Here is a 25,922-nt window from a genome sequence, read left to right as displayed (position 1 = left end):
ACATTTTAGAGACTCGTTTTACCTGTGATCAGGGCCATCCTTGAATTTGGAGCAGCAGCCGCATGGCCTGATGCTGTGGCCGTGGCCAACCGCTTGGCTCTCCCTGGCACCTTCTGGGGCTGTCGGAGGACACAGAAGCACCCAGGTTAGAGGGTGAAGCACAGAGACGGTGTGTGAGCTGGAGATCTGTGTGTTCAATGACTCAGACCTAGCCCTAGAATTTAGGGGCAGCTAGGATGGTTCTGGTCGATGTCATCTAGAAGGGTCGCTTTAATAAAAGTTATTCTGAACTGTAGTATTTTAGGTGATGAATGACTGATTTTAAAATTATTTTAATTACACTCTTAATATTTCACTGTGATGTTAACTTGGGAGGACCTGTCTGGGATTAGTCTTTGGTTTTAAGCTCATTGAATCTGCTGAGCACAGCGTATTTATCATGTGTAAATCCAAGATACTGTGTGAAAGTACTTACAGTTACTTCTTCCTTTACAAAAGCGTAACTTAAACATGAAAATAATGTTGGTTTATAGAAATATTTATTGTTCAAGGTCTGTAATTGTACTTCAAAAATGATGTGGTATTCAACTTGTGAAGGGATTTGTTCTGTCAAAAAAATTTTGCAATCACCGTGTATACCACCGTCCGAGGCGTAGGGGCCCTTTCCCATCACAGCAGAGAGAACTGGGATCCTCATAAGTCACCCTAATGGCTACATTGTTTCTAGAAGTTGGTTCAAATGTGTTCCCTAGGTTACCTCATGTTCATTAATATCATCCTGAAAAATTCCTGTGATACATGTTAAGGAGACAGCATTCCCTGCCCGTAAAGTGATGTATTTCCAAGGCAAATAGGCAATTGGATACTCTCACATACTGAGTGGGGGGTAGAGGAAGTGTTTTCAGACTCAAGAAAACTTTGAAAAGTCAGGAACTAAGCTGCTTGGAGATCTGTGCTGCCAGCGTGGCTTTGGTGGATTCGGGAAGCGCCGGGAAAGTTCTTGACAGAGTCTGTGTCCGTTCAGTTACTACATTGTTCTTTTTCCAAATGCATCCTACTGGATATGGAATAGACCATAGATGTCGTAGACTGAGATTTGGGACTGTGTTGGGACCATTCAGGTGAATGTGTCGCTTTCACAGACGGCATCTCCGAGTAAGTACCGTCACCTGGTGCACGTGGAGCCTGCAGCTGGAGTAAGGCGTGCTGTGTGGTGCCCTGCGTACTTTGCTCTTCTTGCGGGTGGTTTGCTGAGCACAGAGCCGTTGGATCCCTCCGACTGTGTGCTAGTTGTCTGTCCGGTCGCTGGGAAGGGGTTTGGTGGGATGAAAGTCGCAACCTCCTGCAATCTGTGTCATGGACTGTAATATTGTAAGGTCTGTATTCTGTATGTGTATCTTAGACCCCAATCAGGAAACAAGCCTCATGTGTGTCTTTAACATTTATATTTCCATTCAAAATATGTATTCAGTGTTTATTTCCTCAAAACAGACTTTGTTAATTTAGGAAATATCTCCAAGTGGAAACGTGCTAACTTTTTCTGTAAATCTTAAATAAAAGGTGCTGTTCCTTTCTTTGACCCAGGACTGGTCTGTGTTTTCTGTCTTTCTCTCCATGCAGTTTTTCTTTTTTTTTTCTTTTTTTTCTTTTAAAGCTTTCAATTTGTCCCAACCACACTGAGGGAAGAACATGGGTTGGTGGGTAGGGCACCGGGGCTCTCTCCCCTGAGCCCATGTTGAAGGCTCGCTCTTTGGGCCTCGGTTCCTCCGTCAGACGGGTCAGCCTTGGGCTGCTCTTTGAGTGGGGCCGGGCCAGGAGGTGTGGCAGCTCTTCGTGATGCCCCCGGGGCCCCCCCCAGCGCCCAGCGGTGTCTTGCCTCAGAGCGCTCAGCGCCCCCGTCCCCCGCCCGTCTGTGACTCCAGATCTGATGGACATGTTAAAAATTGGGGTTTGAATGCAGAGTTTTTTTCAAGTTGCCTTCCTTCTGGATGTTAAATGTTAAAGAAGTAGGGGGTGAGCTGTTAGGGAGGGGCTCCCTCTGGCCAGCCTGGGAGGGGGGAAACCTTGCTGTGCAAGGACCCCTGTAATGTAGTGTACCTTCACACCGCTATTTCCATCTTCCTGGAAAAGGTGAGGAAATGAACTTAAGAGGCTGCTTTCTCCAAAGACTGTGTTGTTAAGGGTGTGTCAGGTGTAGAGCAGCAAGGCTGGAGCAGTAGGCCCACGCACCTGTCAGCCCTGCTACAGACGCCAGTCTGAGCCAGCACGTCCCTCACACATCTGCCCACTCACACCAGGTCTAAGTGCGTGTTTTTTGGGTGTTTTCCTTCTGCCGCTGCTCCCTGTCACATAAGTGAGCTAACTCTGGAAAAGGTTCGTTGACGAGACTGCAGAATTGGGTGGACTGGCTGGTGGGGTTTGTTCTGGTTGGTTTTGTTTCAGTGTGGCCCGACTTTAATTTCTAGCTTCGTGTTCATTGGCAAACAGCAGGCCTATAACATGATTACTTGTGATTATCAAGGTGTGTAGGAAATGTAGTTTATACTTTTGTTGTGTTGAAAAATTCAGTTTTCAACATTCATTTATCTAACATTGAATAAACACTAAATGTGTTTTTAGGGTTTTTTGTGGTTTGTTTTTTTTTTGTAATTTGAATTTGGTATATGAGAAAATTTTCTTACTAAAGATTTATTGATTTCCATATAGAGATTTATTATTGCTGCTCAAACAAGGGCAAAATGTTGTGTGCCATGAGGAGGGAGAGGGTTGGCCTAGGCTGGGTGATTTCTGATGATGAAGGGCACAGATGAAATATAAGCGGGGGGATGGTCCTTTGGTTTGCTCAGAGATTCCACTTTTTTCTCCCAGGCCTTTCTCTTAGACTCACCTGTTAACAAAGTCGGCAGGTTTTAACTCGCCTCTCCCCGTTTTTAACCCTCCGAGGAGAATGGGCAGTGGGAGGAAGGCAAGAACAGGATGGTCAGTTAGCTCCAGGTGGGATGCTTCTGGAGCACTGACATTGGGTCAGCACTCTGGTGCACAGACACGCTTCCAGAACACCCTGCAGGCTCCAGCACAGCGGCAGTGAGACAGCAGGACCACCATGCAAAGGCTTACCCTTTGACGCTGCGCTTTGGTCCTTTAAACAATTCATTAGGTATTAATCTGTTTCTCTTACTTTAAAATAGTTGAAACTTAGGAGCTTGCATAAGAAAGGTCAAGATCCTCAGTCCCGAAGCCCACCTTAGGTCACCTACTGGAGCAAATTGGGTTTTTGTCAGAGTTCCTTCCTCTGTCGGGAGAGATGTGAAATTTTGTGCCTCTTCTACAGAGATGTAGCTAAATGTTGAGGAGGGTAAAATCCATTTCTGAATTTCTACACAATTCAGTCGCCAGGTTGTGCCATCACAAGACACAGCTGACACTGTACGCTTGCGACAAGTAGCTGGCAAATGGGGACAGGTGCTGAGAAGGCCTGTGTGTGAGGTGACACGGGTGGGCCGTGTGACACCGCGGTTCTCCGCGACTAGTGAACTGTCGTCCGCCTCCTTCATCTCCAGGTCTCAGACGGCCCAGGAGACGAGCCCTTGGAATCCCCCTATGAGAGCGCAGATGAAACTCAGACCGAAGTGTCCGTCTCATCGAAGAAGTCTGAGCGAGGAGTAACCGCCAAAAAGGAGTACGTGTGTCAGGTGAGGGGAAGGCGGTCGTTTAATTTGTCCTTTGGCCCGGTCCCAGGCCACATCTTCACTCCTCCCTCAAACCCCACCCAGCATGGGGTTGCCAGCAGAATCATGGACTGAGTGCCCCAGGGAGAGTCCTGCATCCACGAGCGGGCTTTGTCTTTTCTGTTACGGAGTTACAGCTGTCCTGTGTAACAGACGCACGTTTGTACGTGCGTGCTTTTGGAAGCGTATGAAGTTGGGGGTGTCACTGCCAGCACCATGGCCCGGACCCGGTCAGTGTCCTGTGGTGAGCTGGGGCAGGTCACTCACCCTCTCTGTGACCTGGCGTCCTCTGTGAGATGGAGGCCGCGGGGAGGCCCCTGGATGAGTATGATTTATGATGATGGAAATGTGTGTGAGTTTTCTTGATTTTCACATCTGATTCTCAACCTCTCGAGTGTATCCTGTAGGGTTTTGGTGCCGGGTGTGGCTTTATCGCTGTCCCCTTTCTGCCCCACAGCTGTGTGAGAAGACCGGCAGCCTCGTGCTCTGTGAAGGCCCCTGCTGCGGAGCCTTCCACCTCGCCTGCCTTGGGCTCTCCCGGAGGCCGGAAGGGAGGTTCACCTGCAGCGAATGTGCTTCAGGCAGGTTCTCTTGTAGCTTTTTAAACCGCACTTCCCATGACAGGCCATTCTGTGAGTCTTCCTCTGAGGCCCTGGGCTTTGGTCCACCTTCACAGGTGCGTCCTGACGTGTTTATTTGTGTCAGAGACCTGAGACGCTGGCGGAGGACAGCTGCCTCCCTGCCAGTCTCTGTGCTGCACCCCCTGTTCCCCCTTCCATGGGCTGGCCTGAGCCCTGCTCTGTCTGTGAGGTGGCTGGCATGGGGTGCCATGGAGCCAGAGGGCCAGTGCTACCAGTACAGGTAACCTAGTCAGTCACAGGACACGGGCTTCTTTAGAGACACAGCATGCACCTGAGCTTCAGTTTCAACAGAAAGAATAGCTCCATGCTCTTGCCTGAGTGGCCATTGGGACTCAGCGGCACGGTCTGGGGGCTCTGGGAAGACGGGCCACTCCGATGCAGCCCCTCCAGTCCCTGGCCAGACCTGAGGGTCTCCTGGCTCTCGTGGGAGCATGTCCTAGGTTAGGAAGACACCTAGAGTCTTCCAGAGAGCTGTTCCAACCCCAAGCCAAGGCCTTGCGATGCAACAGTACCCTGCTTCTGCAGGCATCTGCCTGCCTGTGATTATAAGTGATTCTTCCCTGTACTTGGTTAACTGCTCTCAGAGGGGACAGTGAAAGTCTTTCTTCAGAGGAGTGCCTCCTTTTAAGCTTCTGGCTAATTCGAGTGGGCGTCCCTACCTAGGCTGCCTCCTATTCAGACTTTCTTGTTCTCCAGGGGAAGCTGGAGCCCAGTTCACAGCAAGGTAACCCTTGATGGCTGGACTTTTTTGAAGCATGCTTGGGCTAGTCAGCAAGGTCAGAAATAGAGCCAGAGGCCTCAGCGACACAGGCTGCCTCTGACAGGGCTGCTGGAGCATAGTGGCTTAGGAACAACAATTTAATTCTTGTTCTTTGCACCTCTTTCTCTGCCCCTTTCTCTAACCGTTTGTTAGGGATTCACTCATGTTTTGTGTGTAAGGAGAGCAAGACAGACGTGAAGCGCTGTGTCGTATCACAGTGTGGGAAGTTTTACCACGAAGCTTGCGTGAGGAAGTACCCTCTGACTGTGTTTGAGAGCCGAGGCTTCCGCTGCCCGCTCCACAGCTGCGTGAGCTGCCATGCTTCCAACCCTTCCAACCCAAGACCATCGAAAGGTACAGGTGCTCCCCTGGAGCTTTGCTGTGGGTTCAGTGCACTCATGGGGGCACATGGAAGGGGCGGGCGTGGTGGCTGCACGGTTGTCTTCCTGTCAACTGACTTGACACGCGCTGGGTTAGGGTTTTTCTTGAGACAGGATCTGCCTCGCCCTGTATTTTCCCTTCTTCTTGCCCTAAATGTCATCTTAAAGACTCTTCATTTTAGGAGGGGGAAACCTTTGAACCATTTTGATAGATTCTGTTTGTTCCTGTTTTAGTGCTCTTTCACATATAAGAAAATTATTTTATTTTTTTAAAGATTTTATTTATTTGAGAGAGAAAGAGAGAGAGCACAAGCAGGGGGAGCGGCAGAGGGAGAAACAGGATCCCCGCTGAGCAGGGAGCCCGATGAGGGGCTCAATCCCAGGACCCTGGGACCTGACCCGAGCCGAAAGCAGACGCTGAACCAACTGAGGCACCAGGCGCCCCATCCTAGTTATTTTTTTTCATCAGATACTTGAAGTTTATTTCAGCATTAATTTTCTTAATGTGTGGGGCTTGGTCATCTCCAGTTGCCCTGTTCACTGTTGTGTCTTTAGTGCATGTCTCTACCTTCAGGTAAAATGATGCGGTGTGTCCGCTGCCCTGTCGCCTATCACGGAGGGGATGCTTGTCTGGCAGCCGGCTGCTCAGTGATAGCTTCCAACAGCATCATCTGCACGGGCCATTTCACTGCTCGCAAGGGGAAGAGGCATCATGCTCATGTCAATGTGAGCTGGTGTTTTGTGTGCTCCAAAGGTGAGGGCCGGTCCGCCGGTGGCCCTTTGACAGTGTTAATTCTGTTGGATCCGTGTGAGTGGTGAGGGAGTGCTGCTTCTCATGGCTTCTTAGCACATAGCTCCTGCAGGTAACCCCGGGGGCCGTGTGGGGGGGGGATCTTCAGTGCTCCTACAGCTTTGGGTGTTAACATTCGTGATGTTCCCAAATGTCATGTACAGTCACACGCCGTGATGTTTCTGAATTAACTGTGACCGGTGCACAGACTTAGGGGAAGTTATTCATGGTGGCAGTAAAATGTGCTTTAAAAAATACATATATTTATTTATTAGAGAAAGAGAGAGTGTATGCACACGCATGGGGTGGGGAGGGGCAGGGGGAGAGAGAATCTCAAGCAGACTCCCCTCCCAGAGCAGGGAGCCCAACGTGGGGCTTGACCCCAGGACCCCGGAATCATGACCTGAGCCGAAATCCAGAGTCGGAGGCCTAACCTACTGAGCCAGCCAGGCGCCCCTAAAATGTGCTTTTGAGTTTGTAGCCAGCTGGCTGTTGTTAAGCTGATGTCTTAGTGCAAGGCATGGAGCAGCTGTAGACTGTGGGAGGTGGTCTGAGCCAACTCGCCCTCCCGTGCAGGGGGAAGCCTCCTGTGCTGCGAGTCCTGCCCGGCCGCCTTCCACCCCGACTGCCTGAACATCGACATGCCCGACGGCAGCTGGTTCTGCAATGACTGCCGGGCCGGGAAGAAGCTGCATTTCCAGGACATCATCTGGGTGAAGCTCGGGAACTACAGGTGCGAGAAGTAGAGCCCCACGCTTGCCCGCCTCCCGCTCACCTGTGTTCTTTTCACTTTGCAGGACTGAAAGCGCTGAACGGTTGTCACTCTGTCTGAAGAGTCTGTGAATCCTCTTTTTAATATTTATAATAGATGGTGGCCGGCAGAAGTTTGCCATCCCAAAAATGTCCCCCCAAATATTCAGAAACTGAAGCACGAGATTGGAGAATTCCCTGTGTTTTTCTTTGGGTCTAAAGATTATTACTGGACGCATCAGGCGCGAGTGTTCCCGTACATGGAGGGGGACCGGGGCAGCCGTTACCAGGGGGTCAGAGGGATCGGAAGAGTCTTCAAAAACGGTACGGAGATCTCCAGATGCACTGAAACCACACTCTGGGCTTTCTTTTGCTAATCCTGATTTCTGCTGTTGGAAAGTTTGATTTCTGTAGGAAATACTGGGCTAAGTGTTCTAGCTGTACTTTAAATTAGAAAAAAGTAGGTTTGCAGACCGATCTGTTGAGGCACAGGATAAAATATGCTGTTCAGTAACTTTTAGTATAACATCTGTTTGTGATTAATTTCCCTAAAGTGCATTGAAGCTACTGTTCAGTTAGTTTTAGTAATGATTTACAGAAATTTCTTATAGCTTGCCTTTGCGTAAGATGGAGATGTGGAGGAAACTTGGCTGCTGTCTAGACCAGGTGCCCCCCGAAGTGCCAGGTGTGGGCAGGTAGACAGGTGCCCACCCTCTGATTCCACAGCCAAGGTGGGGGACAGAGAGGGATAAGAGCATGGTGTCGTTCAGGTGACAGATGGGATGGGAATGCGACCGCTTGACTGGAGTGAGGGGGACAGGAGAGAGACTTGGGGTGCATGCACAGTTAGTCCGGGGAAAGCAGGCTTGTCCTGGCTGATCGCACGTAGGAGTCTCGGTGGGCTGCCCTGGGCAGTGGGGCCATGTCCTCTCCTGTGGATCCTCACATACTGTGGGCACGCAGAGGTCTGCTGACAGAGGAGGCATTGGAAGAGTGTTAGTCGTTGCCATTAAACGAGAGAGATGTTGGAGAGGCCGCTCAGCATGGCCAGTGTTAGATGCAGCTGGCGAGTGGTGAAGTCAGGGTCTCACCGTCTCCTGACTTGGTGCTGGGGTCCTGCAGGTTGGGGTGGCCCCGGTGCACATGCTTGTCCTATGGGCAGACCTTGTGGTTAGTTTCCTCCGCTCTCCCTGAGCCTGGCGCTCATGCCTCAGTGCACATGTGCTCCTTGAGAGGAGCAGAATTCCACTTTTACTTTCTGTCTTAGGACAGTGAGTTCCCAGGATCGATGCCCGTGCGGTGCATCGGGTCCCGGTGGAGGGTGGGGAGCCGTAGCAGTGTCCACCCGGAGAAGCCTGCCCTGGGGCCTGCCTTGTGGCCAGGTGGTGCACAGCAGGACCGTCCAGGGCCCTTGAGCCGGATGTGCTCTGAGCACCCTCCGCTCGACGGCACTTGCAGCTTTGGCAGACCTGCCCTGTGCTGCCTGCAGTAGCCCGCAGTCCCGTGGACACTGGAGACTGTGCCGAGCAGGGAGTGGAGGCCCGTGGTCAGCCGTCGAGATGCAGAGCTGGAAGGGTAGAGGGATGAATTTACTAAAACCTCTTAGTCATACTCACATCTCATTGACTTTTTAGCACTGCAGGAAGCTGAAGCTCGTTTTCGTGAAATCAAACTTCAGAGGGAAGCCAGAGAAACGCAGGAGAATGAGCGCAAGCCCCCGCCATACAAGCACATCAAGGTGACGTGCAAAAGGTTCAGGTGTCACTGAGGGGGCTGTGGGCGGTTCTCAGGCGTCACACTCAGCCCTCTGCCTGTGGCGGCTAAGAAGGTCACACGAGCAGGCGTCTGTGGCCCCGGCCTGGACAGCTGCCGGAGGAGCCACAGACAGAAAGCAGATGCTGTCACTGCCGAGCGTGTGTCCTTCCACGGGAGCGTGACTGGGTGCAGGGCCGGGGAGGCGGGGGCCTCTGCGTGTGGAGTTTCAGTTTTGCCTTTGTGTGAGGCTCAACCTGATAGCCAGCGAGGGGCAGGAATAACAGTCCTGGCCAGGAACAGGAGGGGCTGAGGGCAGGCCGACTGAGAGCATGCCGTCACCAGGGGCTAGGGACAAGCTCGGATGAGAGGTGGTCATTCCGGGCCAGTGCTCAGCTGAGATGTGGCTCAGTCAGCTGGAGCCCTGGAGACAACATGACCTTCCCATCTCAGAGGGTGTGGACATCAAGGAAGGACGGTGGGGGTGCTCCTGAACGTGGTCCGCCGTGTTGACTGCAGGGAGCCTGGGCGCTGGAAGAGATCAGGGGTGCTTCTCGCAGCTGCGGTGCTTGGCGAGCCAGTGACACCGTATCCTGTTGCCCGGGGCCCGGTAGCATCTTAGCGTGTGTGTCAGCTGCCTGCTGGGTACTCAGGGCTACAGTCCCTGTGTGTGGAAAGGAAGCATTCTCTGTAGTGAGCCGGGCTTAGTATTTTCTCTGGCGAATTAGCAGAAACGGAGCTACTAGGTCAAAGAGCTCAGGACTCCTAGATACTTTTTTTTTTTTTTAAATTAATTGAGAGAGAGCAAGAACACGCATGCACGTGTGGGGGGCGGGGGAAGGGGAGACGGAGAAGGAGAATCTCATGCATTGCCTGACACGGGGCTTGATCCCACAGTCCCCAAGACCGGGACCCGAGACAAAATCAAGAGTCGGACGCTCAAGCGACCGAGCCACCCAGGCGCCCCGTGGGACTTTTAGATTCTGAAGGCGTGTTTTCAGCTTGCCGTTGGGTGTTGTACCGTCTGTCACCCCACAGCAGGGCAAAGGGTCTTTTATCACATTTCCCCTTGAATTGTTAGTTTCTGCTTTATATCCTCTTCACTTCTCTTGGTGGTTTTTTTGTTGGGTTACTCTTGTTCTGTCATTACAAACTGCGATTTCACGAGGGCACAGACTGTGTGCTCGTGCTCACTGCCACCTCCTGGTCCCCTGCCTGCGGATCCTCGGGTCCGGGGTGACGGAAGGCCAGGCACCCTACATGTGTGCAGCGCTTGCTTGCGCTCCTGCCTTGTAGCAGCCGGCTGGAGAAGTGTCTGCTCTCTTTTGTAGATGAGGAACGTGGACTAGTGGGGGTGGGATGAGGGCTGCGCCCCCAGGTCAGAGGTGGGCCCCCCGCCATCCCGTCTCAGACCTTCGGGAGGGTGGGCAGGTGGGGACGGGGCATCAGATGCTTGTTCCATTTGACGTATCGGCTCATAAGATGCCAATTTTCTCCCCTGCAGGTGAATAAGCCTTATGGGAAAGTCCAGATCTATACAGCTGATATTTCTGAAATCCCGAAGTGCAACTGTAAGCCCACAGATGAGAATCCCTGTGGCTTTGACTCGGAGTGCTTGAACAGGATGCTGATGTTTGAGTGCCACCCGCAGGTGTGTCCTGCAGGCGAGTACTGCCAGAACCAGTGTTTCACCAAGCGCCAGTACCCCGAGACCAAGATCATCAAGACAGATGGCAAAGGATGGGGCCTGGTTGCCAAGCGGGACATTAGAAAGGTGTGTGTCACGCCCCTTTCCCTTGCTTTTAAGAAATTAGCGTTCATTTGGTGGCTTAAACTTGGATTTGCTTATTGTGCTTTTGCACTCATGAAAAGTATTTTTTAAAAAAGTTTTTGAGTCATTATAATCGAATATTGTAAAATGTTACATGAAAGCTGACTTTCAAAGTAAAACCCATAAATCCCCTTACAGCATGCCTCCAGTTGGTATTTTAGTGGTTGCTTTAGGATATGAAAGACTGTGAAGGAGCCCTTCGCTGGATAAGTGGACAGGACACTCCAGGGGGCACGAATGGGTGGGAGGAGGGCATGCCGTCTGGGGCAATGCAGGGCCAGGTCGTCAGTCAGTGCCAGAGGCCACATACAGTCTGCCTGCCTGTGTCCTCAGACTGGGTGACCAGGTGCGTCCATTAGGTAGAGGACAACTGGAATTGCTTATTGTGCCTCTGTCTAGCCAAGCCAGGCCATGCCCTGGGGGCAGTGTCCTCAGACCCAAGGTCTGGTCTCGGTGTGATCCTGGGCAAAAAAGGTTGCTTTGAAGCACGCAAAACCTCTGCAGTCTTGTTCCACTGCCCGCCTTGGTGGCTGGTTCTTCTGGCCTCTTGTGTGGACTCTGCTGGGAGAGAGGAGGAGCTGCTGCAGGAAGTTTTATGGAAGCTCTGGGTCCCACTGTCGTGTCCCCGGAGCAGTTTACTGCAGGAAGCAAGAGTCAGGGTGTTGCTGCTTTGGGAAGGATGCTTTCTTGACAGCCTGTCTAAAATATGTAGTCATTTGAGCTGACTTGGACTAACTGGGACTTTGAAAGACCCTGCCCCCGATGGCGTGACAGCGTGTGTTGGCGCCCCACTCTGGTTGCTTTGGGTGTGGGCTCTTAAACTCTGGAACTGAGAGTTGGCTCTTCTGGTTTCCAGGGAGAATTTGTGAACGAGTACGTTGGCGAGCTGATTGACGAGGAGGAGTGCATGGCAAGAATCAAATACGCGCACGAGAACGACATCACCCACTTCTACATGCTCACCATAGACAAGGTAGTGCTAACTGGATCTTCACAGCTTACGTTTGTAGCGCGCTGAACACGGTTCCCGGAGCCGTTGCCTGGAACAGCGGTCCTTGTCTTGTGCTGACGATAGCGTTTGTCCATGTGTCGCTTTTTTCAAACGTGTGTACATTTTCTCCTGAAGTGTACAGTGTCTTCTGGCAGCTGCCTGAAAGCCAGCGCGGACTGTCTGTGTGAGAGCATCCTGGGAGCCTCATGTATCCCACTGGTGCGTAAAGAGTGTACTGAGCAATCAGACTAAGGGTCAGTGAAAAGAGGAGAAAAGCACAGATGAGGAGAGTTACACATGTTTTCAGTTACACGGCAGGGCTTCCTGGGTGTTCATTGCTTGTCTGAAGTCCAGATGTACAAAAACAGTCTGGAGCATAGGTCTGCTAGAGGGAGGCTGGGTGAGATGGCTTGTTTACGAGTGGGGGTGAGTGAGAGAAAACACAGGCGGGTCCTTCGCTGGTTGGTGGCGGGTGCCTGACGGGGACAGTCCCTTTCCAGGGTAGCCACTCAGTGGGCTGGTCTGACCCCAGGGGCAGCCTCCTTGGTGCCTGAATGTTGCTTGAGAGGAAAGGCAGACACAGCACGTTTCTGCTGCTGCTTGCCGTTAATGTCGTAATCTAGCAGGAAGATGCGTCTATTTTTAAGAATGCTTGAAAACAAGATAGAAATGACCACACGCCAAATGATTTGAATAAGTCATGGAAGAGAGAGAGAGACGATGTGATGAGGTCTCGAGAACAGCCTGCTGTGGAGATTAGGATGGTCGCAGAGACCTTGCAGGGCTGTCCCCAGGAAGGCCAGGGCCCCAGGAGCACTGGGCTTTTGGTCACTGGCTGCAACTTGACCAGTTGTGGGACCTAGACCCACAACGAGGAGACTAAGGAGACACCGTGGCCGGTGTGTGCTTCCTGCCGAGACCCTAAATCTTGGGGCTAGTGTGCTGGACAGGACATCGTGGGGACAGGGAAACCCTGCTGTGGCTACGTTTCTGCTTCTGATGTTACGTTTCTCAGGTGCTGACGGTGAATGCCTGGACAGGGTTGCTCCTTGTGAGGAGAAAGTGGTGATGTGTTTCGGGCTCAAGTGTCTTTGGTTGGTAACTCGTAGAGGGAAGGAGGAGTGTGGGCGCACACGCATCTGTATAATAGATGACACAGCAAACGTGGGAAAATGTCAGTAGTTGGTGTATCTAAGTGAAGGGTGTACTGGTGGTCATTGTGGTCGTATTCCATTTTTTTTTCCTGTAAGTTTGAAATTTCTTAGAATAAAAGAATTGGTTAGAAAGGTGAGGGTCCTGGACTAGAGAGGAGGCTGCTTTTCCTCCCTTGGGCCTGTCAGAAGCACAGCACCTCTGTCCACGCAGGCTTCTGTAGCGGGCAGGTCTGGCAGGCCCCACATGCTGGCAAACAGGAATTCCATAGCACAAAACGAGCAGGGAACCAAGAATAACCAGCCGTTGATGAGGGAGGACTGTCTGTCCAACCCCCTTGAAACTCTCACAACACCTGTGTAGGATGGCAGGTAAGGGGCAGAGCTCTGCCACTCCGGAGCCAGATCCATGGAGGCAAGGGTCTGTACGCACAGCTTCCTGGGGGCCACGGGACATGGATCAGGTGGTGCTCGAGTTTGAACCCTTGTGTGGGGACCCCTGCCAGAGCCTGCACAGAGGCCTGCTGTGCAGCTGGAGCTGAGGTGCCTGTGTGGACCCCACAGACGGCTGTAGTCCCAGGGAAGGGACTGCTAAACTTGGCCAGGGGGTGGCCAATGTATGCTTCCCTCTGCCATCCCCCGCCCTTTGGGAGTGGCGAGGGAGGTCGTGTCTCACCATGTTTTGGAGTCTAAATGTAAACTACGTGTGTATTGTAAGAGACTCCAAGTTGACCATTTAACACACAAATTTGTCTCTGAAACGATAATTCACACCAAGGGCACCTGACCGAAGCAAAGATAGAAGCCCATGACACACGAGGGACGCTTAAACAATTCATACGTCGTTTCCGTGTTATAAAAACGACACAGACAAGCCCTACGTATGCGTTTACAGAGCATAACGGAGCAAGATCTCCCTAAGCAGACCTCCAAAAAGTCTTAGTTTTTGGTGAGAACCAAAAGTAGTAGGACTTGCGTCTGAGAGGAAATAGGAAGGGAGTGTTCGAAGAGGTAGAAACCATGGAAGGAGCCGTGGGCATCACGAGAGAAGAGCAGGACACAGGCACGAACGCTCGAGCGCGTAGCCGTGGAAGTGGGCCCGAAGGCGGCCGGGGAGGCGCTAGGCAGCCGCAGGGGAGGTGGGTGGAGGGGAAACTGGCTCCTGAGAGGCTGTGGACTGCAGTTCAGGGGGGCGAAGACTGTGTCAGAGCGGCCAGGAGATGTGGCAAGTAGGAATGTTCAGTGGATGCCCCAGAAGCAGAGACTGGCGAATGGGGGGAAAGTCATAAGAAAAAAGGGTTTTCTGGAATCTGATGAAACTGACCAAGTTTTGAACAGAATGAATAAAAATAAATCTATACTTAGATACGTTTTTTAAAAAAAAACCCCAAACTTGTAGGGTAGCAAAGACGGTAAAGATTGAAAGCCCCAGAGAGGAGAAGAGCACGTTCCAGCCATCCCGGGGGCCTCTCGGTGGCTCAGTCAGTTGAGCAGCCAACTCTTGATTTTAGCCCAAGTCGTGATCTCAGGGTCGTGAGATCGAGCCCGGTGTTGGGCTCCGCCCTGGGCATGGAGCCTGCTTGAGATTCTCTCCCTCTTCCCTCTGTCCCTCCCTGCTCGCACATGCACACACACTCTCTCAAAAAAAAAAAAAAAAAGAATAAAATAAAACGCGTCGTCCCCAAGTGTGACAGCAGCCAGAAGGCGCTTCACAGTATCAGGGGCAGTAACCCTTGACCCTCAGTCAAGCGCCGTCGAAGCAGCACCTCAGAGCTGGGAGCAGATGGTCAGCTTGCGAAAGGCCGTACTTTGGGAAGAACGCTGAACTTAATAACCTTGTACTTTGGCGAGTAAGTGTACGTGTTAGAAGTACACAGGAAGTTACTAAATGAACACAAACGGAAAGTGTGACTTCCGTGTCATTGACGAGTGGAAAAGTAGACCTTGGGGTGGAGGGAGGGAGAAAGGAAAGAGATCATTAGCACGGATGAGACACAGAAACACTTGCACGGCACTGGTCATCATAGATGTAAGTGGCTTGATTTGTAAGAGTAAGATTTAGAGCGGCTGAACTGTAGGAGGCGATCTGACGCTCCGTGACTCGTATAATAAAAATGAACCAGAGGGGCTGGCTGGCTCAGTTTCAAGAAGATCTTAATCTCTGGGTTGTGAGTTCAAGGCCCACGTTGGGGGGTAGAGATTACTTGAAAAATTTTTTTAAAGGGGGGCACCTGGGTGGCTCAGTTGGTTGAACATTCCGTTCTTGGTTTTGGCTTCAGGTCGTGATTTCAGGGTCATGAGATGGAGCCCCATGTCGGGGTTCGCGCTCAGCCAGGAGTCTGCTGGAGATTCTGTCCTTCTCCCTCTGCCCCTCCGACTTGTGCACTCGAGCTCTCTAAAATAAATAAAGTATTTAAAGTGAAATAAAAATAAAAGAATCAGAAAGGTTCTAAGAGTACTAGGAAAGAAAAAACTTGGCCAGCGCTAGCCCAGAGAAGGCTGCTCTTGGTATACTAACGTCAGACAAGGGAGACTTGGGAGACAGCGTCGTGGAGCCGCTGCAGCGGGCCACTGCATGGTGACGAAGGAGAGCTCCCTGGGCCTCACACGCAGCGGCAGGGGAGGGGGCCTCCTGACTGGGTGCGGCTGCGGGGGTGCAGGAGGCCCAGGGAGGCAGCGGGGTCAGGGGGCAGGCTCAGTATGCATCCGACAGCTTGGAGAGATCTTAAAAGCCGTTCAATGAAAAAAAATGCGATAGGAGATCCACAGTGCAGCAACATTAATCTATAAAAATTAAAGTTAAAAAATGTACACACATAGGATTCTGGTAGGAGAGGCTGGCTGCTCACTTCCAAAGCAACAACAGCAAAAGGTATATACAAAGTACGTCTCAAGCAAAACTGAGGACAGGCAGACCCATTGACCTGAAAGTGCCTCTGTGAGCGGAGCCTGCTGCTGGCAGGACTGAGTTTCCAAAGAGGACAGTGGAGGCAGGAGGTGTGGGGGGCTCCTGGGAGGCGTGGGTGACAGGTCTCGGAAAGGACCATCTTCCAAGAGTGAGATGGAGAAGGGATCCGTGCCTGCGGCAGCGACGAAAACCCCCGTCAGGCTGGCAGCAGAGAACGGGTACCTGAGACGGGAGACCAGGCAGCCCACCCTCCCCAAGTCCAGCTGCTACCCGTTGCGGACCCCCAGCGCGCTCAGAGAAGGGTGACGAAGGGAGCAGCAGAGCCACTGGGACAGTGTCAACAGAAAGCAGATGAAAGCTCTACCCAGCATTGAGCATGGATTCTAAAGTGTGAGGAGCTGGAGGTGGCCAGACAGCAGGCAGAGCTGAGTTGGGAACTCGGAGGGCTCAGCATGGGACAGGAGGAGACGTACTGGGCGAAGCTTCAGCCACAAGGAGCACATGGGAGAGCAGGAAGTTCAGCCGCAGACGCAGGGCAGGCACGAGGACCGAAGAGACAGGACAGAGACAGACGAGGAGAGACACGTACAGCACAGCGAGCAGGCCGAGGACAGTCCCTCCGTGGCCCCAGCCCGGAGACAAGACTGTGCCCTGGAAATCTGACGTTCTGGAAATCTCAAGGGAAATGAAAGAAAGGGACCCTGTATTTCAGGGAAATCATCCAGAATGGCCAACATAGTAAATGTCGTATTAAAATTACTGGACATGACAAAGAATCCTTTGACAGCCAGACCTAAAAATTGAATTGTTTATCGGGGAAGAGAACGAGGCTGGCTTGAGGCCGCAGCACAGAGGATTAGCACCAGCACGGTTTTCCGAACAGAGGCAACCAAAGATTCTGTAGTGGGCTGAGCGGTTCCTAGGGTACGAGGCTTGAGCGTTAGACAGCCAGGAGCCAGCCCTCCGGAGGATGAGGTCCAGGCGGCCGGCCGGGGTCTGGTGAAGCTCCAGCCAAAGGAAGGGGTGGGGACAAGGAGCAGAGCATGCTTGGAGTGTCGTTCCTGACAGGAGCAAAGACGGGACACGGAAGGATGGCCAAGGTCACCTCTGATGGCCGAGGGTCTGAGCTGATGACTCAAGTGATGGTGGTTGAAGCTTATCTAAGAACAAAGATGGGCGAGCAGTAGGCGACAGCACCGAAGCCGGGACGAAGGGAGGAGGGACCGGCTCTGTTCCTGTTGGCCACAGTGGTGGCCCTGTGGGTGCCACGGGAACAGGGGATAGGTGAAGGGTGTTGTGCACAGATATAAATGCTAGGGTGTTTATAAAGGGCAGCCAGGAGGAGGAAAAACACAAAGTTCTCAACATAAGAAAGTTAAAATGCAAACCCCATTACTCCATAGCGAGAGGCTTACAACCCACGTAAACAAACAGAACAGGTTAGAGTTGTGTCCAGCGCATCGTTCCATAAAGCAGAGCTTGGTTCTCTGCTCTTTGTAAGGCACGAGGAGACTCTGAAAAGTTGAACATCAAACCGTGGGCAGAGCCGCCGGGTGAGGTCTGAGGACTGGTTCTCGTCGGAGGAGGGGAGGACGCCAGCCCGCCGCGTCCTGGGACTCAAGGGAAGGCCTCTGAGCGCATCCCAGACGCCCGGCCGCAGCTCTCCTGCAGCAACAGTGCGTGCGGGGGCCGAGACCGGGGAAGCTGGCCGGCTGTGTGTCTGTCTCCTGAGTAGAGGAAGAGGGCCTGGGACAGACGGACAAGCTCTGCCTCAGAGGAGCGCAGTTACTGGGGGGGAGTTGAAGTCAAAGCAGAACTTCCGAAATGAGCCAGCGGCGGAGCTCGTAAGTCACTTTTTACAAACCCACAGGCGGTGGCCTGTACTTTTCAAAGACACCCCCGCCCCCTGCCGCCACAGCTGGATCACCAGCCCCGCCGAGCGGCCCGCGCGACCATGCCGGGGCCTAGGAGGGTGCCTGCCGTCACCCGAGACGCGCCCAGCGGGTCAGCCCAGGACTGACGGGAGGAAGACGCACCCACGGTCGGTTGCTTAGCGAGCGCCGAGGGTCCGAGAGAATGTAGACCTCCAGACAACAACTCAGGAGACAGAAAAGACGGCCTTTCCTCCTGTTTGACGAAGGCCGAGCAAGGCTCAGGAGGGAGACGAGACGCTTGCTGCTGCTGCTCCTGGGGGCGGCGTGGGGAGGCCACGCACACCGGTGTCTGCCCCCCGCCCCGCACACCCACAAATACTGAGAATGCACATATTCACAATTTTAAAATCCACGTTGACCGGCCATTCCAGAGTCCACGCAGAGGGCTACATCTGCAAGACTAAAGGAGGGCGTATCTTAACGAGGTGCTGCCCGTCACACTCGCTGTGGCGTTCCCCGTCCCAGCGGCAGGCGGCAGGGCAGTGGGCGAAGGACATGCCCCTCCCTCCACTCACGAAAGTAGATATTCCAGACACAGTCAGGAGCTGGGAATGTAGGGGTATCTTTTGTAACCTGGGGGAGGGAGGGCTGGGCCAGGCTAGGCAGAAGCCCTGAGTGCATGAAGCAAAGGATTAATAGAAGAGCTGGAGGAAACTGGGGGGTTCTCAGCGAAGGTTCTATAAAGTTAAAAATCGAGTATTGTCCTAGCAGAAAGATTCTGACACATGGTTACCAAGGGTCTAGTAGCCGGAGTACATACACACAGAGAACAGAGTGGGGATGTGCCCACGGGAGTCCATGGGGCCTGTCGCTCTGTGGAAGGCGTTGGGGACCAGGGCTGTCCCGCTGCTGGCAGGCATCTTGGGTGCGTTCTGGAGAGTGTCTGAGGGAAAGCCAGCATGGGTGCGTGAGAGTGCAGATGGCGGCGGCATCCTGGGGGTTACACACGCAGAGGCTAGCAGGGCCCTGACGCGGTGGGAGAGAGCGTGCTGCAGAGCACGCCCGTTCTGGTGCCGTTTCTCTACTCACGGGAACCCCGGCGTGGGTGTAGCTGGGGTGGGAAGTGTCAAAGCCAGCCTGTCCTGGGCAGGGGGACCCAGCACAGTGCTCCTGGGACCCCAGGAGAGACGTCCCACAGATGTGTGTGTGTGTTTACACGTTTGTGTGCCCTGTTCAGACACAACTTTGCACCAACTCAGGCTGTCACACTTTCTGTGCCTAATTTTAAGTGCCCTCCTGCCCGCTGGGACATTTCTTACCTCGACTGCTCCGTGCGGTGTGGGGACCCCTTGTGTAGTCCAGCCAGTGACCTTTAGGCTCCACTCTCACCGTTGCTGGTGATGAGCACACCCTCGTGTTCACAGGCACGGGCCACCTGGCGGGTTTGGCACCAGGGCAGGACCGCAGTGGGCCTGTACGTCTTCGCTGCTGTTGGCTTGCTTTCTTAAAACTGTTCCTGCCGGCCTGGGGCCGGCCCCTGTGTCTTGGCCGATGGTCCTGTCTTGGCGCGAGGTCAGATTACCTTGTCGTCGGAGTTTGCACTTCGTCAACTGTTTAAGGATGTGGACACCTTCCCAGATGAGCGTCTGTCTGGATTTGCTCTTTGGGCATTGCTTGTTCACGTCCTTTGTCCATCTGGAACTGGGCCCATCTTGTTCTTGTCTGTGAATGTGAGTTTCCATCGGCCGTCGGTGTTGACCTTTGGTGTTGACGGGTGGGGTTGGGGAGCGCCAGCTGGCTGCCCCATCCTCACCAACACTCACTGGGGCTTGGTCCTCTCCATGTGGTCCTGACCTGCCCCCCCCCCCCCGTGAGTGAGAGAAACAGGACTGGTTTGGGGGTGTCCTGTCCGAGTGGACACGGGAGACCACAGTTTCCAGCACAACATTGTTGTCCAGCATGTGTTAAATAAGGACTCGATGGCTAAGCGCTGCCCGTGTATTCCGATGCTGCTTGAAACTTGAGTTGTACCTTACAGGACCGTATAATAGATGCTGGCCCCAAAGGAAACTATTCCCGATTTATGAACCACAGCTGCCAGCCCAACTGTGAGACCCTCAAGTGGACAGTGAATGGTGACACTCGCGTGGGCCTGTTTGCAGTGTGTGACATTCCTGCAGGTACGACACCTCCAGGGGCACTGCATGGGCCCGCAGGGCTGCGTGGCAGGCACGGATCACCAGATGCTGGGCGAGGCCAGCCTGGAGCAGCCCTGGGCCGGGGGGGGAGGGGTGCGATGGGGGGGGGGGCGGTGTTCTGCAGGTGGTTTGACTCCGAGTGTCTGTCTTACAAAGCAAACATGGAAAGCTGTGAGGGAGTGGGAGTGTGTTCTGTGGACCCGGCAGAGGCTCTCGCCTTGACAAAGAGGCCAGTATTTCCAGGGCGGTGTGTCTCTTGTCACCTAGGGACAGAGCTGACCTTCAACTACAACCTCGATTGTTTGGGTAACGAGAAAACAGTCTGTCGGTGTGGGGCCTCCAACTGCAGCGGGTTCCTCGGGGACAGACCGAAGGTAAAGGCGCGGCTCCCATCGTCCCCAGCTGACATCAGTATTTTGGATGTCTACGAGCATGACCCTTTTAGTGAAAAGTAGCTTCTTCTGAGTTGACTTGCAGCCGTGACAGGGCGAGGATGGGCGAGGGTGGCCGCGGGCGCAGGGAGGCGAAGGTCCTACCTGGGGAGGGTGCTAGGGCTGCGGTCGCTAGTACCGCAGGCTGGGGCGTGAACAACAGAACTTCTCCAGGCCAGAAACCTGAAACCAGGGTGTAGTCAGGGTTGCACTGCCTCCCAGCGCTCTCCCAGCTCCTGGTGGTTTCCGGCAGCCCTTGGCGTTCCTCACCTCTGCGTGATCTTCACGGGGCCTGCTCCCCTCGTCTTCTAAAGACCCCAGTCATATGGGATTAAGGGCCCCTACCCCACTGTGACCTCATCCTAACTTACAAGTGAGGTCCCATTCTGAGATTCTGGGAAGGTCACGGACGTGGGACACAATTACCTGCCTCCTTGTGCCCTGTAACTCCTGGGCCCTAAAACACTGGTGACCACAGGTATCTGGCCCCGAGTTGGGGTGTCCATGTCGGTGTCTGCGGCTTCAACTGGAGAAGGCTTTCTTCTCATTCATAATAAAATACGTACTAGAAACAACCAAGGATGCACCCCATCGGGGCAGGAGCCACTCTGCGGCCCCAGCATCCCATCAGCAGACCTGGGAGGCCGCTACGAGGTGCCACTATGGGAGACTTTTGGCAAAGCTGGTTTTACTTTCTGTCCTCTTGGTGTGAGAGTGTCTCCAAAGGCCTCTGAAGCCCCCACTCCCCCACTCTGGCTCTTCGTAGCCTATTATTGCTTCCGTCCATGTGATTCTTTTAAGTGAACTGCACTTTTTTCTTACCTCTAGACCTCAACATCCCTTTCTTCAGAGGAAAAGGGCAAAAAGACGAAGAAAAGAACCAGGAGGCGGAGAACCAGAGGTGAAGGGAAGAAGGAGTCCGAGGACGAGTGTTTCCGCTGTGGAGACGGCGGCCAGCTGGTGCTCTGTGACCGCAAGTCCTGCACCAAGGCCTACCACCTGTCGTGCCTAGGCCTGGGCAAGCGGCCCTTCGGTGGGTGAGCGGGCCCCCTGGCAGCCTTTGGGGTCCTTGGCGGCGGCTCTCCTCTCTCGGTCACAGATTCGCTTGTGACTCAGGTGGTGAGGCCTAGCCTGGGGAGGTCTGTGCGCAGAGTCAGTGTCTGTAGCGTGGATGGTCGTGGAGCCGCTGCCCAGAGTGGAGGCTGTGCCAGAACTGGTGGCGCGGGGAGAGGGGACGGTCCCGGGAGCCAGCCTGGCACAAGCGGGGCCAGGAGAGGACAAGCAATGGGTCTACCTTGCGCTTTCAACCTCGTTTCGGAGAGATTACAGGCACCAGTGTGAAAATGTTCACTGGGGTCTCAGAAGAAAAACAGGCCCTTAGCCGGAGAGACTGAAAAGCTATCAAAGGAAAAGTCCAACATGTTTGAGCGTAAAAGAAAAATAATTATGACAGCACGATTTCATAGGCAAATGGGAGAGGAAGCTATTTGCAGGAGCTGTGACAGTGACCCCTACACACTAACGCCAGAAAGACCGCGGGTCCAGGCCACAGTGGGGTCACAGAAGAGAAGTCAGCGCGTCAGCTGGCCGCGCGGAGCACAGGGTGGCGGCCTGGGACTCGGGGGTGCAGGCGCCCTCCGCCAGGCCTCCCCGCCAGGCCTCGGAGCACCCGCCTTCACTCGTCTTTACATTTTCACAGCTCGATAGGAAGCAATGTCTTGTCTTCATTTGTGTCTGTCTCACTAGACAGTTTTAAAAACTGTTTTCATCCCTGAAAATGTTAGAAGTGGTTATGGTTCTGTCACTTCTGCTAATTTGTCGTGTTTCATTGCAGGAAAGTGGGAATGTCCTTGGCATCATTGTGACGTGTGCGGCAAACCTTCCACTGTGTTTTGCCACTTTTGCCCCAATTCGTTTTGCAAGGAACACCAAGACGGGACAGCCTTCAGCTCCACCCAGGACGGGCGGTCATACTGCTATGAGCACGACTTGGGGGCAGAGTCAGCTCGAAGCGCCAAGACTGAGAAACCCTTCCCGGAACCCACCAAGTCCAAGGGGAAAAGGAAGAAAAGGAGGTGCTGGCGGAGGGTCATGGAAGGAAAATAGCGCCAGGCAGCGGCTTGGCCAGATCCAGGGGTAGAGGGCCACGGGGGACTGGCCCGGAGGACCCAGCTCGAAGCCGCTACAGCAGCCGTGTAGGCCTCCTGGGGGGGGAGCGCCTGCCCACCACTGAGCCGTCCTCAGCAGCGCCCGCTGCGTCTGCACTGATGACCGTCTGAGCCACGAGGTTCAGAAGGTTCCCGGACAAACAAGTCTTACTACACAGCATTACAGCTACACTTGAATTTCTGAGAATGCCAAGGTCCCCTCCCACTCTATTTTTGTAGGTTAAAGTTATAATTGAAAATTAATTGGCATATGAAATGTTTTTATCTCACCCGAAATGTAGAGAGTAGTATTTTTCTAAAGGATCGCTATTATCTCTTTAATCTTAACAATGTTACTCGGCCTGCTTACCTGTCTTCACCACTCAGGAGAGACCAGGGTGGGGCCTGGGCAAGGACTCAGACCCTGGATTCCCTGGAAACCGTGATTTCGATCATTATTTTGCTCTTATGAAACAGCTGTATGATTTTTTTTTTTTTTTTTTTGTACTAATGTGAAATTTTCCCTCAGAATGCTTCTTTTCCATCCTAGCGAGAAGCCGCCCCCGGAGCGGGCAGTAGTGATAGCGTTGTTGTCAGATGCCCCCGTAGTTAGTGTTGTCCCGGATCTGGACTGAGTGGCGCCACGTCGGCCGCCCACGTGCGGGGTCCGCGCAGCCCGGCCTCTCCCGACAGGCGGGTCTGGCGCGTCTCACCTGGGCCTGGCTCCTGAACACCCTAGGTTCTTACCAACGTTTGGGGGAAGACTTTGTATATTTTTTTTGTTTGGCTTTTCTTTACCAGTTTCTGGCTTTTATTCTCAATATATTTTTGCTAAACTTGTTTCACAAATTACCACCGACTGAAATGTGTATTTACTGATGCGGCCCCGAGCTGTCCCAGCGAAAGGAGCAGAACTCGGTAGGGGTGTGGCCCCGTGGCGAGTTTGTGTAAAGTGATGAGTTCATGAAAATGGCTTTGTAGGAGCTGTGCTCTGCCCTGTGGTGACAGTCCGGGAGCAGGGCAAGTGCTCCCCACCCTGGGGACCCAGAGCACGTGGGAGACGTACATTTCCGAAAAAATGTTCTTTCGGGGTCTGAGGAGAGACGCACAGTTTAGAACTCTTCCACCTAGTCACTGCCGTTGAGTCACACTTGTGGGTCTGTTTGTGGAAAACGTGCTCAGCCGGGACACCGCGGAGAAGCAGGAGCAGGGGCTCCGGGCCTGCACCGCCTGCGCACCAGGGGGCGGGCGTCTGCCGAGCTTCCCCGGGAGACGGCCACTTTCACTTATTAGAAGGCCCAGCCCCACAAAGTGAGAAGCTGCTGGGAATCCGAAGTTGTCTTCTCTTCCGAAGTTCCTCTTGACCGTGGGGAGTCTGGAGCGCCCCAAGGGCGGGGGTCCTGCCAGGCACCCGCGTGCCCTCCGTGGGGCCTGCGGTCTCCGTGTTTGCGATGGGAGGGAAGGGAATACTCAGCAGCAGATGCTTTTTTTCTGGCTTTCTTCTTAAGATAACCTAAGGAGGACATGTATCCTGCAGAGACGCATACACAGCCCTTCTTGAAAACTGCTCCTGAGGTCTCCTGCTCCTTCCTTTCATCGTTTCTGCCTCACACAGCTGCAGGATGTCCTTGGACCCAGACCCGTGTTCACTGCTTCTCCGTGGGTCTGTGACACGAGCTCTTGGGGGCGGTGGTCTCTGCCGGGCTCTGCCCACGGGGAAGAGTCTGCTCCCAGTGTGAAGTTCCCTGGCGTCTGCAGGTCCGCACACTCAGCACTGAGACCAGAGTTTACCGACTGTGGCCGTCCCTTTGGCGCCTCTCCTACCGCCGTCCTGGAGAAAGGAGCCATACACGGCGACCCAGGAGACTCGGGAGCTTGGTGATCATTTGACTCCTGCATGGGGCTCAGGTGACTTCTGGAAATGCACTTGCTTTGGTAAGACATGGGGACTGAGGGGGTTTTCAGTTTAGAACTCTAATTTCTCTCAAATCGTCCTAAGAAAATACTGGATTGATTTCTAGATTCGTGCTCCTTATTCCCAGAACAACTTCGAAGGTTGTTCCGGCGACGGGCCCGGCAGCGCTCGTACGCCTGTGTGCCCTGGGCCAGGGCCCGACGCCGTGGGGGGGCCCTGCAGTTGCGCGGGGCTCCGCTCTTCAGAGCCCGGGGCTTGGGGCGCGGGCCCCGTGCCTTGCTTGTCCTTTTCCGCCAGCAAAGGGACTTCTGCAGAAGTCAGACCATCAGACTGGGCTTGCAGTGCACTTTGGGGAGCAGATTAACTTATTTTTGTATTTGACGTGGTAAAATCTTGTGATTTTTGAGTCACGTTGATATTTTCAAATTCTTCTACGATCTTTCTGAAGGAAATACTGGAAAACTTATTTCAGATATGGTTATCCTCTTTCCAAAAACTGTTGAACTAATGAGCAAATAACACTAACTTTGAAAGTCTCTAGAAAACTGGTTTATGACTCTGAGTATAACAAGGCTGCGGCACGGCAGCTGAGCGCCGAGGGCTTTCCTGCGGGGGCCGACGCGCTTTGCTTAGTCTGAGGGAGAGCTCGTTTGGGGGATTCGGTCTTTCTGAACGTCAGCTTTAGTCCTTTGTCATGAACACGAAGCAGAAACAAAACGAAAATTGCCCCACTGTCTCTGGATTCCTCAGCATCAGGAATGGCCGGCACCCCAGCAGCGGCGGGTGAGGTCGCACCTGCCAGCACCGGTCTCCAGGTGTGGGGCCCGGGGACGTGTCCACCCTGTCACTCATGACATGCGACCACTATGGGGAATCGAGTGTGGCGCCCACGGCATGCGGGGAGACTCCGTTTGCCCCGTCCCGCAAGGAACCGTGTGCGACACCCCACCTCCCGGGCCTCCCACACGCTCAGGTCCGCACTTCTGACGCCTTTCAAGTTCTGATCCCGACATACAAACCACAGGGTGTGTAGTGCCCACCTTCCAGAACTACCGTATTTCCAGGAATTAAAGATAAGCCTGTTTTGATGAAAATTAACACAAACGACTGTTGCCAAATTCTCGATCCTCCGAGCAGCATAGTGTTGGGTGTTAGTCACTAGAGTGAATTGCTGTCACCGGTGTCATGGTGTCCGCCGTACCCTGTTGAGATGTGAAATGCCCTGTCAGAAATTAAATATGAACTGAAATGTGCCTCTCGGTGTCGGAGCCTCATACAGGATGAGGTCAGGCTCCTTTTAGGAACACTCGGTGCTCTCACCGGTCTGGACAGACTTAAAAACTTGAAATTCCTTCTGGGGGGTAACAGACTGAACTGTAGAGTGAGAACTGCCAGTCAGGGGAAAATAGCATTTAAAGTGGGACGTTGTGTTTGGAAAACTGTATATGAGTATTTTTGTATTAAAATTTTTTTAAAGGCTTTTTTTCTTAAACTTATTTTATATGGGATTGCATTTTGAAGTTTGGGGCTTTTCCCCCACTTTTCCAGTTTCTTTGGCACCTGGCACAGCCCCGACAGGACACCGCTCCCCGCCCCCCTGCATCCTCCGACGGCTGTCCTGCTCCCGACTTGCCAGGGAGAGGCTGACGGGGCCTTGGGAGGTAAGGTACAGCCA

General features: G+C 53.4%; 1 protein-coding gene and 1 non-coding gene across 2 annotated transcripts in view; both read left to right on the top strand.

Annotated features, from left to right (window-relative positions):
• Positions 1-25,726, top strand: part of NSD2 (nuclear receptor binding SET domain protein 2) — a 62,336-nt gene extending 36,610 nt beyond the window's left edge. Inside the window, 13 exon segments of the mRNA XM_019796753.2 lie at positions 3,561-3,692; positions 4,186-4,309; positions 5,283-5,483; positions 6,084-6,263; positions 6,876-7,032; positions 7,168-7,373; positions 8,684-8,787; positions 10,306-10,575; positions 11,489-11,605; positions 19,595-19,736; positions 20,022-20,128; positions 21,014-21,218; positions 22,020-25,726. Coding sequence (XP_019652312.1) covers positions 3,561-3,692; positions 4,186-4,309; positions 5,283-5,483; positions 6,084-6,263; positions 6,876-7,032; positions 7,168-7,373; positions 8,684-8,787; positions 10,306-10,575; positions 11,489-11,605; positions 19,595-19,736; positions 20,022-20,128; positions 21,014-21,218; positions 22,020-22,291 — 2,217 coding nt within the window. The 3' untranslated portion in view covers positions 22,292-25,726.
• On the top strand, positions 19,372-19,503 carry LOC117804512. The gene has a single exon (XR_004628995.1).
• Positions 25,727-25,922: the final 196 nt, after the last annotated feature.

Source organism: Ailuropoda melanoleuca, chromosome 11 (genome assembly GCF_002007445.2).
Source record: "Ailuropoda melanoleuca isolate Jingjing chromosome 11, ASM200744v2, whole genome shotgun sequence".
Classification (NCBI taxonomy): domain Eukaryota; kingdom Metazoa; phylum Chordata; class Mammalia; order Carnivora; family Ursidae; genus Ailuropoda; species Ailuropoda melanoleuca.
The sequence above is the reverse complement of the archived record's forward strand: the minus strand, read 5'-3'. Positions and strand labels throughout refer to the sequence as shown.